Consider the following 12,392-nt stretch of genomic DNA (forward strand, 5'->3'; position numbering starts at 1 on the left):
TATGTCTTACTTTTTAACTCTGCATTGTTGGGTTTGGGCTCGTAGGTAAGTTTACACCTGTTGTATTCGGCGCTTGTGACCAATAACATTTGATTTGATTAGAGTGTTTCTTGGCCATCTGACCATTGTCATGGAAGTTCAGTACTGAGAGAGACTTGGTCATTTCTTAAAATAATCATCTTTATTTAATATTGATTAATTATTGCAATACGGAGGCTGGTCGACCCCCCCACCCTTGAGTGTTGGACCCGAGTAACCTAACCTTAACACAAATGCAGAGTACTACAGTGAGGAAAAAAAGTATTTCACCCAGTTGTCCTCTGAATCATTCAGATGTTCATTGGCAAACTTCAGATGGGCATGTATATGTGCTTTCTTGAGCAGGGGGACCTTGCGGGCGCTGCAGGATTTCAGTCCTTCACACGGTAGTGTGTTACCAATTGTTTTCTTGGTGACTATGGTCCCAGCTGCCTTGAGATCATTGACAAGATCCTCCTGTGTAGTTCTGGGCTGATTCCTCACCATTCTCATAATCATTGCAACTCCACGAGGTGAGATCTTGCATGGAGCCCCAGGCAGAGGGAGATTGACAGTTACATTACATTTACATTTAAGTCATTTAGCAGACGCTCTTATCCAGAGCGACTTACAAATTGGTGAATTCACCTTCTGACATCCAGTGGAACAGCCACTTTACAATAGTGCATCTAAATCATTAAGGGGGGGGGTGGTGAGAAGGATTACTTATCCTATCCTAGGTATTCCTTGAAGAGGTGGGGTTTCAGGTGTCTCCGGAAGGTGGTGATTGACTCCGCTGTCCTGGCGTCGTGAGGGAGTTTGTTCCACCATTGGGGGGCCAGAGCAGCGAACAGTTTTGACTGGGCTGAGCGGGAACTGTACTTCCTCAATGGTAGGGAGGCGAGCAGGCCAGAGGTGGATGAACGCAGTGCCCTTGCTTGGGTGTAGGGCCTGATCAGAGCCTGGAGGTACTGCGGTGCCGTTCCCCTCACAGCTCCGTAGGCAAGCAGTTCTTTTGTGTTTCTTCCATTTGCGAATAATCTCACCAACTGTTGTCACCTTCTCACCAAGCTGTTTGGTGATGGTCTTGTAGCCTATTCCAGCCTTTGTGTAGGTCTACATTCTTATCCCTGACATCCTTGGAGAGCTCTTTGGTCTTGGCCATGGTGGAGAGTTTGGAATCTGATTGATTGATTGCTTCTGCTCCCAGGTGTCTTTTATACAGGTAACAAACTGAGATTAGGAGTACTCCCTTTAAGAGTGTGCTCTTAATCTCAGCTCGTTACCTGTATAAAAGACACCTGGGAGCCAGAAATCTTTCTGATTGAGAGGGTGTCAAATACTTATTTCCCTCAATAAAATGCAAATCAATTTATAACATTTTCGACATGCGTTTTTCTGGATTTTATTGTTGTTATTCTGTCTCTCACTGTTCAAATAAACCTACCATTGAAATTATAGACTGATCGTTTCTTTGTCAGTGGGCAAATGTACAAAATCAGCAGGGGATCTAATACTTTTTTACCCTCACTGTATATATAGCTGACACTAACAATGCTCAGAAATGGTTGGTTCAACCCTCCTCATGTCAACCAAGGAGCATCATAAGCCACTGGCTTCATCTTGTCGTTATCTGCACGTGGGTTGTTAACCCCCACCCTGGCTTAGTTTCCCAGATGCAAGGATGATTTAGAGACAATGAGGGATTGTTCTACTCCTAAGCTATCTCTAGTAAAACACATTCTTGTCTATGTAATGCAGTCTTTAACTCATTTGTCAGCTCAATCCATCTCTGGTGACAATACGCCCAGATTCGCTGCAGGGAACTAGAGTGGGGACCATTAAAACACAGACACTAGTATGACATAAGTGTCATACTATTAGTTAAATATGCATTGTAAACCATTAATATCAAATAGATAATTTAAATACTTAATTTTTCTATCACACCGTACAAGGAAAAATGTTGTTGGAGGAGCTTTACCAAAACCTGTGTTTTGTGTGTCTTCTGGCAGTGTTTCCTGCTGCACCTTCCCAACAGTGCTGAGGAGGGGAAGAGCTGGAGAGATGCCCGGTCTATCTGCTCCTCTTTCCAAGGCACGTTGGTCGCCATCGAAGACGAGATCGAGCAAGCGTACATCACCATGCTGCTCCAGGGCGGGACAGTGGGCATTTGGATTGGTCTACGGGATGAGGACACCATGAAATGGACCAATGGGAAACCTGTCAGCTACATCAACTGGTCCCCTGTAGAACCCAAGAACCCTCTGACGGTAAGACCTCCTCTACGGAGATTTGAGGTTAAATTAAAAATAAAATATTGTCTTTGTGCTTTGGTGATGTTCTCTGTATAGTGTATTGATTGGGGGGGTGTTTACCTTTCTGTGCGTGCATGTGTGTGGGCGCCCCTCCTCTGCAGAATGAGTGGCTGAGCGGGCCCCTGGGCGGGGACGATCCTCTGTGCATGGTGCTCTCCAACAACCACAACTTCCACCTGACAGGGAAGTGGTTCGACGAGAAGTGCACAGAAAGTGGATACGGCTTTGTCTGTCAGAGACCCCAAGGTAGGACTCCCCTCTGTCACTCACCCTCATTCAGACACATTGGGGCCTATTTTCAGAGCACAGAGCTGAGATATTACCAATCATGTCTGTATTACATCATTGATGAAACGGTTATAGCTTCCTGTTTTGTGCTCTCAAATTGTCACCCTGTTGAGTCTGTTCACTGAGAGAAATCCCCTTTGGGAATCGTTGAACATTGAAATGAGTGTTTCTGTTGATTTCGTGACGAATCAATGCCCTTGCTTCCTCATGAAACAATCTCTCTCCCCTTTTCCTCTCCCTCTCTCCCTCTCTCTTTCCCTGCAACAGACGCAGCTAAACCCCCATCCTACTCCTACCTCCACCCTCTCCCTGACAATATTGAGTACAAGAACCGCAGATACAGGGTTGTCCGTGGCAACATGAGCTGGTACGAGGCGCTGCATATGTGCTTAAAAGTCTGAGTCTGAGCTCGTGAGCGTTACCGACCCCTTCCACCAGGCTTTCCTTACTGGCCTTGTCAATAGATTGGCATTCCCCCACTGGATTGGACTGTATAGTCAAGACGTATGTATTATACTATACCGCTGAGTACTGCTACCTGTCTGGGCCTGTGTGTGTGTGCGTGTGAAGATAATGCTCGTTAACAAGCATGTCGAAGTTGGTCTGCGGCATGAATTGACCTTTGATGATGTTAGGAGTGTGTAAATGTATAGTAGATTTACGTCACGGCACGGAAACCGCTCAGAGCACTAGCTAGAGGTCTTTTATAAACAGCATGGCCACAATGAAGTAATGCTGTAAATACAGAAATGCCTGAGACTACGTGCATCTGACAGTCTGTTTACTCGGATGTTGTCGCTCTCTCCCCCTCTCCAGTCCATGCCATTCTTTCAATGCATGGTGATTTCATCTTTGTGACTGTTCCCAGCATGTTCACACCATATCATAACCATATGTATCTGATCTCCTCAAATCAAAAGTACTAAGTCCCATTTTGGGCACTTTCTGTTCACATACACGCATTCATATTTCTACAACTCTTATATGAATACAGTGCATTTGGAAAGTATTCAGACTCCTTCCCTTTTTCCACATTTTGTTACATTACAGCCTTATTCTAAAATGGATTCAATAATTTCCCCTCATCAATCTACCCGCAATCCCCAAATTAGCAAAGCGAAAACAGGTTTTTAGAAAACAAAATCACATTTATTGAAAATAAGTATTCAGACCCTTTGCTATGAGACTCAAAATTGAGCTAGTTACCATTTATCATCCTTGAGATGTTTCTACAGCTTGATTGGAGTCCACCTGTGGTAAATTCAACTGATTGGACATGATTTGGAAAGGCACACACCTGTCTATGTGAGCTCCCCCATTTGGCAGTGCATGTCAGAGCAGAAATCAAGCCATGAGGTCCAAGGAATTGTGTTGAGGCACAGATCTGAGGAAGGGTGCCAAAAAATGTCTGCAGCCTTGAAGGTCCCCAAGAACACAGTGGCCTCCATCATTCTTAAATGGAAGAAATTTGGAACCACCAAGACTCTTCCTACAGCTGGCCGTAAGGCCAAACTGAGTAATCAGGGGAGAAGGGCCTTGATCAGGGAGATGACCAATAACCTTATGGTCACTCTGACAGAGCTCCAGAGTTCCTCTGTGGAGATGAGAGAACCTTCTGGAAGGACAACCATCTCTTCAGCACTACACCAATCAGGCCTTTATGGTAGAGTGGCCAGACGGAAGCCACTCCTTATTAAAAGGCACATGACAGGCCGCTTGGAGTTTGCCAAAAGGCACCTAAAGGACTCTCAGACCATGAGAAACAAATTTATCTGGTCTAATGAAATCAGGGTTGAACTCTTTGGCCTAAATGCCAAGTGTCACATCTGGAGGAATCCTGGCACCATCCCTACGGTGAAGCATGGTGGTGGCAGCATCATGCTGTGGGGATGTTTTTCAGTGGCAGGGACTGGGAGACTAGTTAGGATCGAGGGAAAGATGAATGGAGAGATCTTTAATGAAAACCTGCTCCAGAGCGCTCAGGACTTCAGAGTGTTGCGAAGGTTCACCTTCCAACAGGATAACGACCCTAAGCACACAGCCAAAACCGGCTTCGGGACAAGTCTCTGAATGTCCTTGAGTGGCCCAGCCAGAGCCCGGACCCGATCAAACATCTCTGAAAAGACCTGAAAATACCTGTGCAGCCAACCTGACAGAGCTTGAGAAGATCTGCAGAGATGAATGGGAGAAACTCCCCAAATACAGGTGCGCCAACCATGTAGCGTCATACCCAAGAAAACTTGAGGTTGTAATCGCTGCCAGAGGTGCTTCAACAAAGTACTGAGTAAAGGGTCTGAATATGTATGTAAATGTGATTTTTCATTTTTTAGTGTGTGTAGATTGATGAAGGGGGAAAAAAAACAATTTAATCAATTTTAGAATAAGGCTGTAACATAACAAAATGTGGAATTAGTCAAGGGGTCTGAATACTTTCTGAATGCGCTGTATGTTTGGTGTTTATGTACCGATATATGTCTTATAGCTGATATCCTGTGACAAACAGCGATATTTATCACACTGCAACTTATCCCCTTACTGCAGTTGTCCAGAGCTTTCCTCCTGGCCCACAGCCCATGCATAACTATGTTAGCGTCCCAAATGACACCCTATTCACTTTATAGTGCACTACTTTTGTCCAGGACCGATAGGGCTCTGGTCAAATGTAGTGCACCATGTCGGGAATAGGGTGCCATTTGGGGCGCAATTTTTGTGCTTCACTCAACACAGTATGGGAGTAGTTTTTCTCAAACGCCAGGCCGGCTGGGAGGAATTCTAAGCCACGCACAACATGTGTATCCAAGAATCCCATAGACTCAGGGAATGTCTTACTCGTGAAATATGGAATGAGGACAGGAAAGGAGAGAATTGATTCACAGCGCTCTACGCAATGCCGGACACATTTGTCTATAAACACCACACTTCCCCCAAGCCGAACCTTTCAACATTGCCTGCTGCCCACTAGTCTTTCTGCCCCATTGCATGACATGACCTACAAGACTGAAAGCAACCTGCCTTAGCAACGTAGGCTCACCCTAAGAGTGTGCGTCAGCTCCTTCCTGCCTGTGACTGTACGCCCCTACAGGATGGGATCAACTACCAGTGGTCTGACGGCAGTGACACAGTCTTCACTCACTGGGATGCGGCCGATGATGATGATTACATCCTGGGGGACTGTGTGTACATGGATGTCACCGGGGGCTGGAGGAGCCGGCTGTGAGATGCCGCTCCAGGGAGCCCTGTGCCATGTCCCACCACCTAGTGAGTATAGCCTGGGTTCCTAGCACATTATAAAACAGTGGCTACTAAAGCTTCCTGTGCTGTTAGTCCCTCATCAAGAGTTTCAAATGCACAATACTGCTTTTCTAAATGTTCTCCCGTAGAGAGTAATGCGTTCACCAGCTACGAGGTTGTGTGTCCATCGGGTGAGGTTTGGCGCCAGCTGCTACAGCTTTGAGCCCGTGGTCCAGAGACTGACCCTGGAGGAGGCCAGAGAGCACTGCAAACACAAAGGTACAGGAACACTCGAGCAGATGTTGCCCTCAAGCACAGATTTAGGATCAGGTTCCCCTGCCCAAATTCTAACCTTAACCCATAAGGGGAAATTGCAAAACTGTCCTTGATTCAGCAACTTCATCCTACTGTGGTAAGTCTCCAGTACACCATGGAGTCAATTACAGTAGGTCTCATGCTAGGATGGATCAAGGATTTAATGGATCTCTCTCTATGGGAATTCCCTTGTGATGGCTCCCTGTTGTAATTGTCCATAATGTAATGTTTGGTGAGAGCTCCCCCTATGGGATGCATGCATTAGCTCCATTCTAGTAGCTAATACTGTACTGTAGCAAAACATGAGGGTGCAAAACATTCACAGATAATTGCCTTCTTCATGCTCAGTAATACACATGTAACAATGAAGGTTTTTAGTGGTGTTTTACCTCTTCCAGCGAACACGTCAGAGGTCCTGACCATACAGACAGAGACGGAAAACAGATTCGTTCTGGAGCAGCTGCGGTCGTATGGCTTCCCACATCAAGCCGTCTGGCTGGGGATGTTCTTCAACACTGACGGTAAGCACGTGCTTCCCCAAGTTTCCTCTCTTTTCATCAAAAATAAGCAGACTTGCTGGTTTGGCTTACAATATAAACCAACAGCTGGCAAAAGACAGACAATGTGAGTGCTACGGACAGAACTGGGATAAGACCCAGCTTATTAGGGTTAGTAACATAATGAATTTCAAAAATGTTCAAGTAGTATTTTGACACTATTTATTGACTGAGTGTTTTACCTGGTGAGTTGATCTGAGGGTGCTTCTACACCTGCATTGCTTGTGGTTTGGGGTTTTAGGCTGGGTTTCTGTACAGCACTTTGAAATATCAGCTGATGTACGAAGGGCTATATAAATCAATTTGATTTGGTTTGATTTTGATAGAAGCACTGTGGGAGGAAAAAACACCAATGACCTGGGGCAGAGGGGTTGAAAGAACCAATTCACAACTTCTTTATTAAACTTGTTATCTGTTTGTCTGGTCCAATTTAGCGGGCTCCATGGCATGGCTCGATGGTTCTCCTATGGACTAGTCCAACTGGAACGTCAAGGCCCCAAACCCCAGCCTGCTGACAGCAGACACCTGTGTGTCCACCAGGGTGTCTGATGGGATGTGGCTCCTCTCTCAGTGCACTGACAGACTGGGCTTTGTCTGCAAAACTAACTCAGGTGGAGTCGAGACATTTTGGCTGCATTTACACAGGCAGCCCAAATCTGATCTTTTGCCACTAATTTGTCTTTTGACCAATCAAAATAGATTGTTTGCCAATAATTGGTCTTTTGACCAGTCAAATCAGAAATATTTGCCAAAACATTTAATAAAAATCAGAATTTGGCTGTATGTGTAAACGCAGGCTCTCAGTAGCCTCCAACTGCCATTATGACAAAGCTTTGTGTTATGCGTTTGTACAGTGTACATGTATGTATTCTATAGATCAGTCAAGTTAAACAGATCGTCTTCTTTGCAGATACGATCCCCGAGGTAGAAGTGGAGCCACTAAATGGTAGGTATTTAATTGAGGCTATTAACAGTTATGCTGTTTTTCTCATGCACATTCTAATAATTTGGCAACTCAAGGTATCTTGGGACCAGCCTCTACCATGACTAACAATGTCCTCTACCATGAGCCTTCAATGTCCAGTAAACTCACCCCTCTGTGTCTCTTCCAGGGTTGCACCACAGTGTCGTCCCAGCCGCGGTCCTGGTGGCCATGCTGATCTTCGCCGTGCTGGTGGCGGTGCTCTGGCTCGTCTACAAGAGGAACAGGACGCACTTCCACAGACTGACGTCCCTGGGAAACGTGTACTACAGACATACTAGTTCCCAGGCCACAGACTGACGTCCCTGGGAAACATGTACTACAGACATACTAGTTCCCAGGCCACAGACTGACGTCCCTGGGAAACGTGTACTACAGACATACTAGTTCCCAGGCCACAGACTGACGTCCCTGGGAAACGTGTACTACAGACATACTAGTTCCCAGGCCACAGACTGACGTCCCTGGGAAACGTGTACTACAGACATACTAGTTCCCAGGCCACAGACTGACGTCCCTGGGAAACGTGTACTACAGACATACTAGTTCCCAGGCCACAGACTGATGTCCCTGGGAAACGTGTACTACAGACATACTAGTTCCCAGGCCACAGACTGATGGAAACGTTCTCATCGCAGATCTGGAAGCTCACTCTGGAGAATAGGGCTGTGTCCAAAATGGCACTCTTTCCCCTATTAGGTGCACTGCTTTGGTCAAAAGTAGTGCACTATATAGGGAATACGGTGCCTTTTCCAAATGCGCTATAGGACTTATTGGAGACAGCAAAATGGTGTTCTCTAAAGTTGGGTAAAGCATGGGAATGGGCCGAACTCTGTATGACTGTGAAGAATGGTATGCCTCAGTGTGGGTCTGACATGGACCACAGCAAGGGAACTTAGAGCAGGATGTCAGAGCCCAATTAGCTTTATCCACTTGAATCCACAGGAGGCTGCTGAGGGGAGGACGGCTCATAATAATGTGCTGGAACAGAGCAAATGGAATGGCATCAAACATGTGGAAACCATGTGTTTGATGTATTTGATACCATTCAACTACAGTCATTACCACGAGTCCGTTCTCCCCAGTTAAGGTGCCACCAACCTCCTGTGCTTTATACAAGTAGTTGATGAATCAGGGACCAATCGTGTGGCTGAGAGTGAGGGAGTGCATCTTCGTGTGATGTAAGTTTCGTCTTAAAGAGGACTAGAGCTGTTATCCCAAGTACTTTGGCATTCTAATGTAGGCATTTGAAAATCGATCGATATTCTTTGCACTGTAAGGTTGTTTTGTTATTATGGTACAATGCCAACTGCTCCCACTAATGCTGGTACCCACTATATTTGTGAGTACAAGTCTTTCACACGGTGAAGAACTAGTTTCCTGTAATGCCTTGTACAGGACCAAAACAATTTTCTTCTTTGTTTAAGATAACAATGGCCAGAACATGAACAGAAATAAGACCCCAAATCAATTCCAAGTTATTTTTTTGAAATCTAACTTGTCATTAAAGTACAGGGTTTCTTTGTTGCCACTTTATTGCACCAAACTCCATCAATGCAACACGGAAAGATTATGTTTTAGTTTTTCATTTTTTTGTTGTTGTTTATTGCGTATTTTCCTACACACAGAACACACACACCCTCACAGTATTTTTAAAACGTAGTTTATAAGTACATGCATGATATTCATAAGAGGAAGTGAAGAAAAAAATAAAGAGAAAATGCCGGCATTTGTTTATGTTTTATTATTTATCATTACGAGAACAATATTTTGTCATTCACTTCCATTTTGTTCATTTGGTCCACACGTCTGTCAAAATGTAGGAGTACAGAATGAATCAAATGAACAAAAGATGCAACAAAACCGATGTAACAAAGTACTGTTATGTAAATGGTAGCTCTTTGAGAAATAATCCAGTATTCTAAGTAGACTCATGTGTGGGTTGTTTGTTATGAGGTACAGCCTTTGCTGTGTTACCTGTTGTTGTTTTTGTATATAATCGGTACACAGAGTTATTAGATATGAAATATGTTGACGAATGGGTTTTCTGTTGTGTGGAAAGAAACACATGCAAGAGGATATCACGGATGCTTGAACATGTTTACTGTCTCTTGTTATTTTTTGTTGATAATGTTCATAACAAATGCTCTGTGCCTTCAGTGTAAATACAATGAAGCTGTATCCAAGTTGTATCTGAGCTGTGTCTTGCTGTGCCACATTGGCTTTCAAACGAGTCGTCTGCATTGAGATGGTCTGCAGTGCACTGTGGGGGTGGTATCCGAATATTGTCTTTATCCTGTTTATTTCTACCATATTTCCTTTGAAATTAGTCATTTGCATTGAGATGCTCTGTGGTGTGGGACGAGGGCAGGGGTGATATCATGTGGAGGAGGGAGTCGTGGGTCTCTGCACATTCCAAATGGCATCCTATTCCCTATTTAGTGCACTACTTTTGAAGAGGACCCATAGGGCTCTGGTCAAAAGTAGTGCACTATATAGGGAATATGGTGCTTTTTGGGAGAAATCCTTTGTCTGGCAATGGCCTCTACAGGCTGGCCTGACTGTTGTTGTTGGCTGAGAATGCAGGCTTCGTGGTTGAGATGATTCACTGCATGATGTTTCACTGCTGTTCTTATTTGCTCGTCTTTGAGAGAATTGACAGCGGCTTAAGAAAGTCGGAGACGCAGCATCAACATGCTTTTCTTTATTTATCAGTGTCTTTTGTGATTGACTCAGCATAATACTGTGATTTGTGCATTTATATTGAAAAATAACATCAATGAAGTTGTCACTTTCAGTTCGCGGACTGGGAGTGGTCTGTGATGCGTCGTCGACTGTTGGCGAATCACAAGCGCGCAATCTTCCACGGGATAACGCGCAGAAACCCGTAACAGCCTTGGAAGGGGAATAGAGGTTAGGCAACCAGCTGTCAGTCAACAATTGTGAAGTCGGCTCGTGCTACTTTGAAACGCAGAATTGGGTATGCGCAAACTGTCGGCTGGCTACTGGAGACGTATGAATCCGAATAGAGAATCCGTGGTATTATAACCATGGATAAAATGACACTTCAAGCAGCAGTTTACCTATGTCTTGTCTTATTCTTTTGGGATAAAACTATTTGTTTTGTAAGTTGCGCGTCAACTACATATTCCGGTAAGTAAGGTGCTTTCCATTGTCATCACTAGGAATGGGACTAGGCATGCCCGCACAACTGGCTAACTTCGTTGAAAGATTATCGCGTTTCCATAGACTCAACTGCTACTTAGGGTCCGTGGTAGCCTATTATTGTTTTGAATGGGGGGGGGTTAGTCTCAATAATGGGACGTCAAGCCCCTTTGTTCAATTTCAAAAGCAGAAAGTAACGTACGTTTGCAGTATAGTCAACTTGGTTTTTTTTAAGCCATATGTGGACTTTGGTTTATTTTCGTTTTTGGCCCATCAAATTCCTCATCTGCTTTCGAAATGCGTAATGACCATTTTATAAACTAGATCCATCAGGATTAAAAGAATGACGTCTTGAAGCCCCTCTCGCGTTTAAAATGTGCAGCCCTATTGAGTCTGTTGGGACAATGTTGCAAAGTCATTGCTGCAAGGTTGCACGCAGTTGAAGTGATCCAAATGTTGCAGAATTTTTGTCGTTGTTGTTGTAACTGTAAAAACAGTTTGCACGATCATATCCCCATGGTCAAGTACTGTTCTCTCTCTCCCGGTTAGCCTCTCTTTAATGAGCGTAGGCCACCTAATTAGACATACACAGTGTTGCTGTACCAGTTTATAAATATCTAATAAATATCTAATCTCATACTCATCATAGGCTGAATATGTTCAACTCATATGCATTCTGTCATGTTTCTGAGTTCAACGGCGAACCTATTAGTTTTTTTTAGTTGAGTTTTTCTTCCTGGTTTGTCTAGTAATTCATGTCATCACGTTATGGAGAATTAATCCATTTAATTTGATGTTGTTACTGTTTACTAGTTCCTTATATGGTCTTCCTTATTACATATGCACGTTCACATTTGCACATTTTATACCGTATCTAATTGTTGAAAAATAAAGGCTATTTTCAGCTCATCAAAAGTGTTTCAGAGTGAAACATCACACCCAGTTCGGAGTGAAACATCATACCAGTTGTTTTTAATTGGCCTCTAATTTAATTCACTTCTTTAGTCCAGATTAGGAAATGATAAAACAGTTCTGTATTGTTGGTAGAATGGTTCATGGATTTAAGGCTGCCGCATGATGCAGGATAAAAGCGATTGGCCTGCTGACTGAGAATATTATCAGCAATCAATGTTGGAGACCATGATAAGCACAGGCCCAATAGACCCCTGGCGTTTCTAGATCATTGTTTATGCTTATCTGACTGTTGTTGAGATGCCTTGAAATGTCATCATCTTGGTCCCCTGCCTCCACGACAAGCTGAACTATTTAGGCAAAGATAACCAGCAGCTAAAGTGACATTTAGATGGGACATGGTAGATATCAACCAAACATTCTAATGAATAGTGATACAAAATATATTGTAAACATAATAAAATATTGTGTTGAATGAACTAATATTGTTGTAGTGATGTCACTATATTTACTAACACTTTGTTATGACTATAATATCACTATATTTACTTATAGTTGAAGTCGGAAGTTTACATACACTTAGGTTGGAGTCATTAAAACTCGTTT

General features: G+C 43.8%; 1 protein-coding gene and 1 pseudogene across 2 annotated transcripts in view; both read left to right on the forward strand.

Moving 5' to 3' along the window:
• LOC135542566 (secretory phospholipase A2 receptor-like) overlaps positions 1–9,899 on the forward strand; it is a 30,299-nt pseudogene extending 20,400 nt beyond the window's left edge.
• A 644-nt stretch (positions 9,900–10,543) lies between these two features.
• LOC135542564 (lymphocyte antigen 75-like) overlaps positions 10,544–12,392 on the forward strand; it is a 36,910-nt gene continuing 35,061 nt past the window's right edge. The window contains exon 1 of one of the 2 annotated variants that reach the window (XM_064969641.1): positions 10,544–10,862. In XM_064969641.1, the coding sequence (XP_064825713.1) occupies positions 10,760–10,862 (103 nt within the window). In that variant the 5' untranslated portion in view covers positions 10,544–10,759. The remainder of the gene's footprint in view (positions 10,863–12,392) is intronic. The other variant, XM_064969640.1, reaches the window with a different exon arrangement.

The sequence above is a fragment of the Oncorhynchus masou genome, chromosome 6, assembly GCF_036934945.1.
Source record: "Oncorhynchus masou masou isolate Uvic2021 chromosome 6, UVic_Omas_1.1, whole genome shotgun sequence".
In the NCBI taxonomy this organism is placed as follows: Eukaryota; Metazoa; Chordata; class Actinopteri; order Salmoniformes; family Salmonidae; genus Oncorhynchus; species Oncorhynchus masou.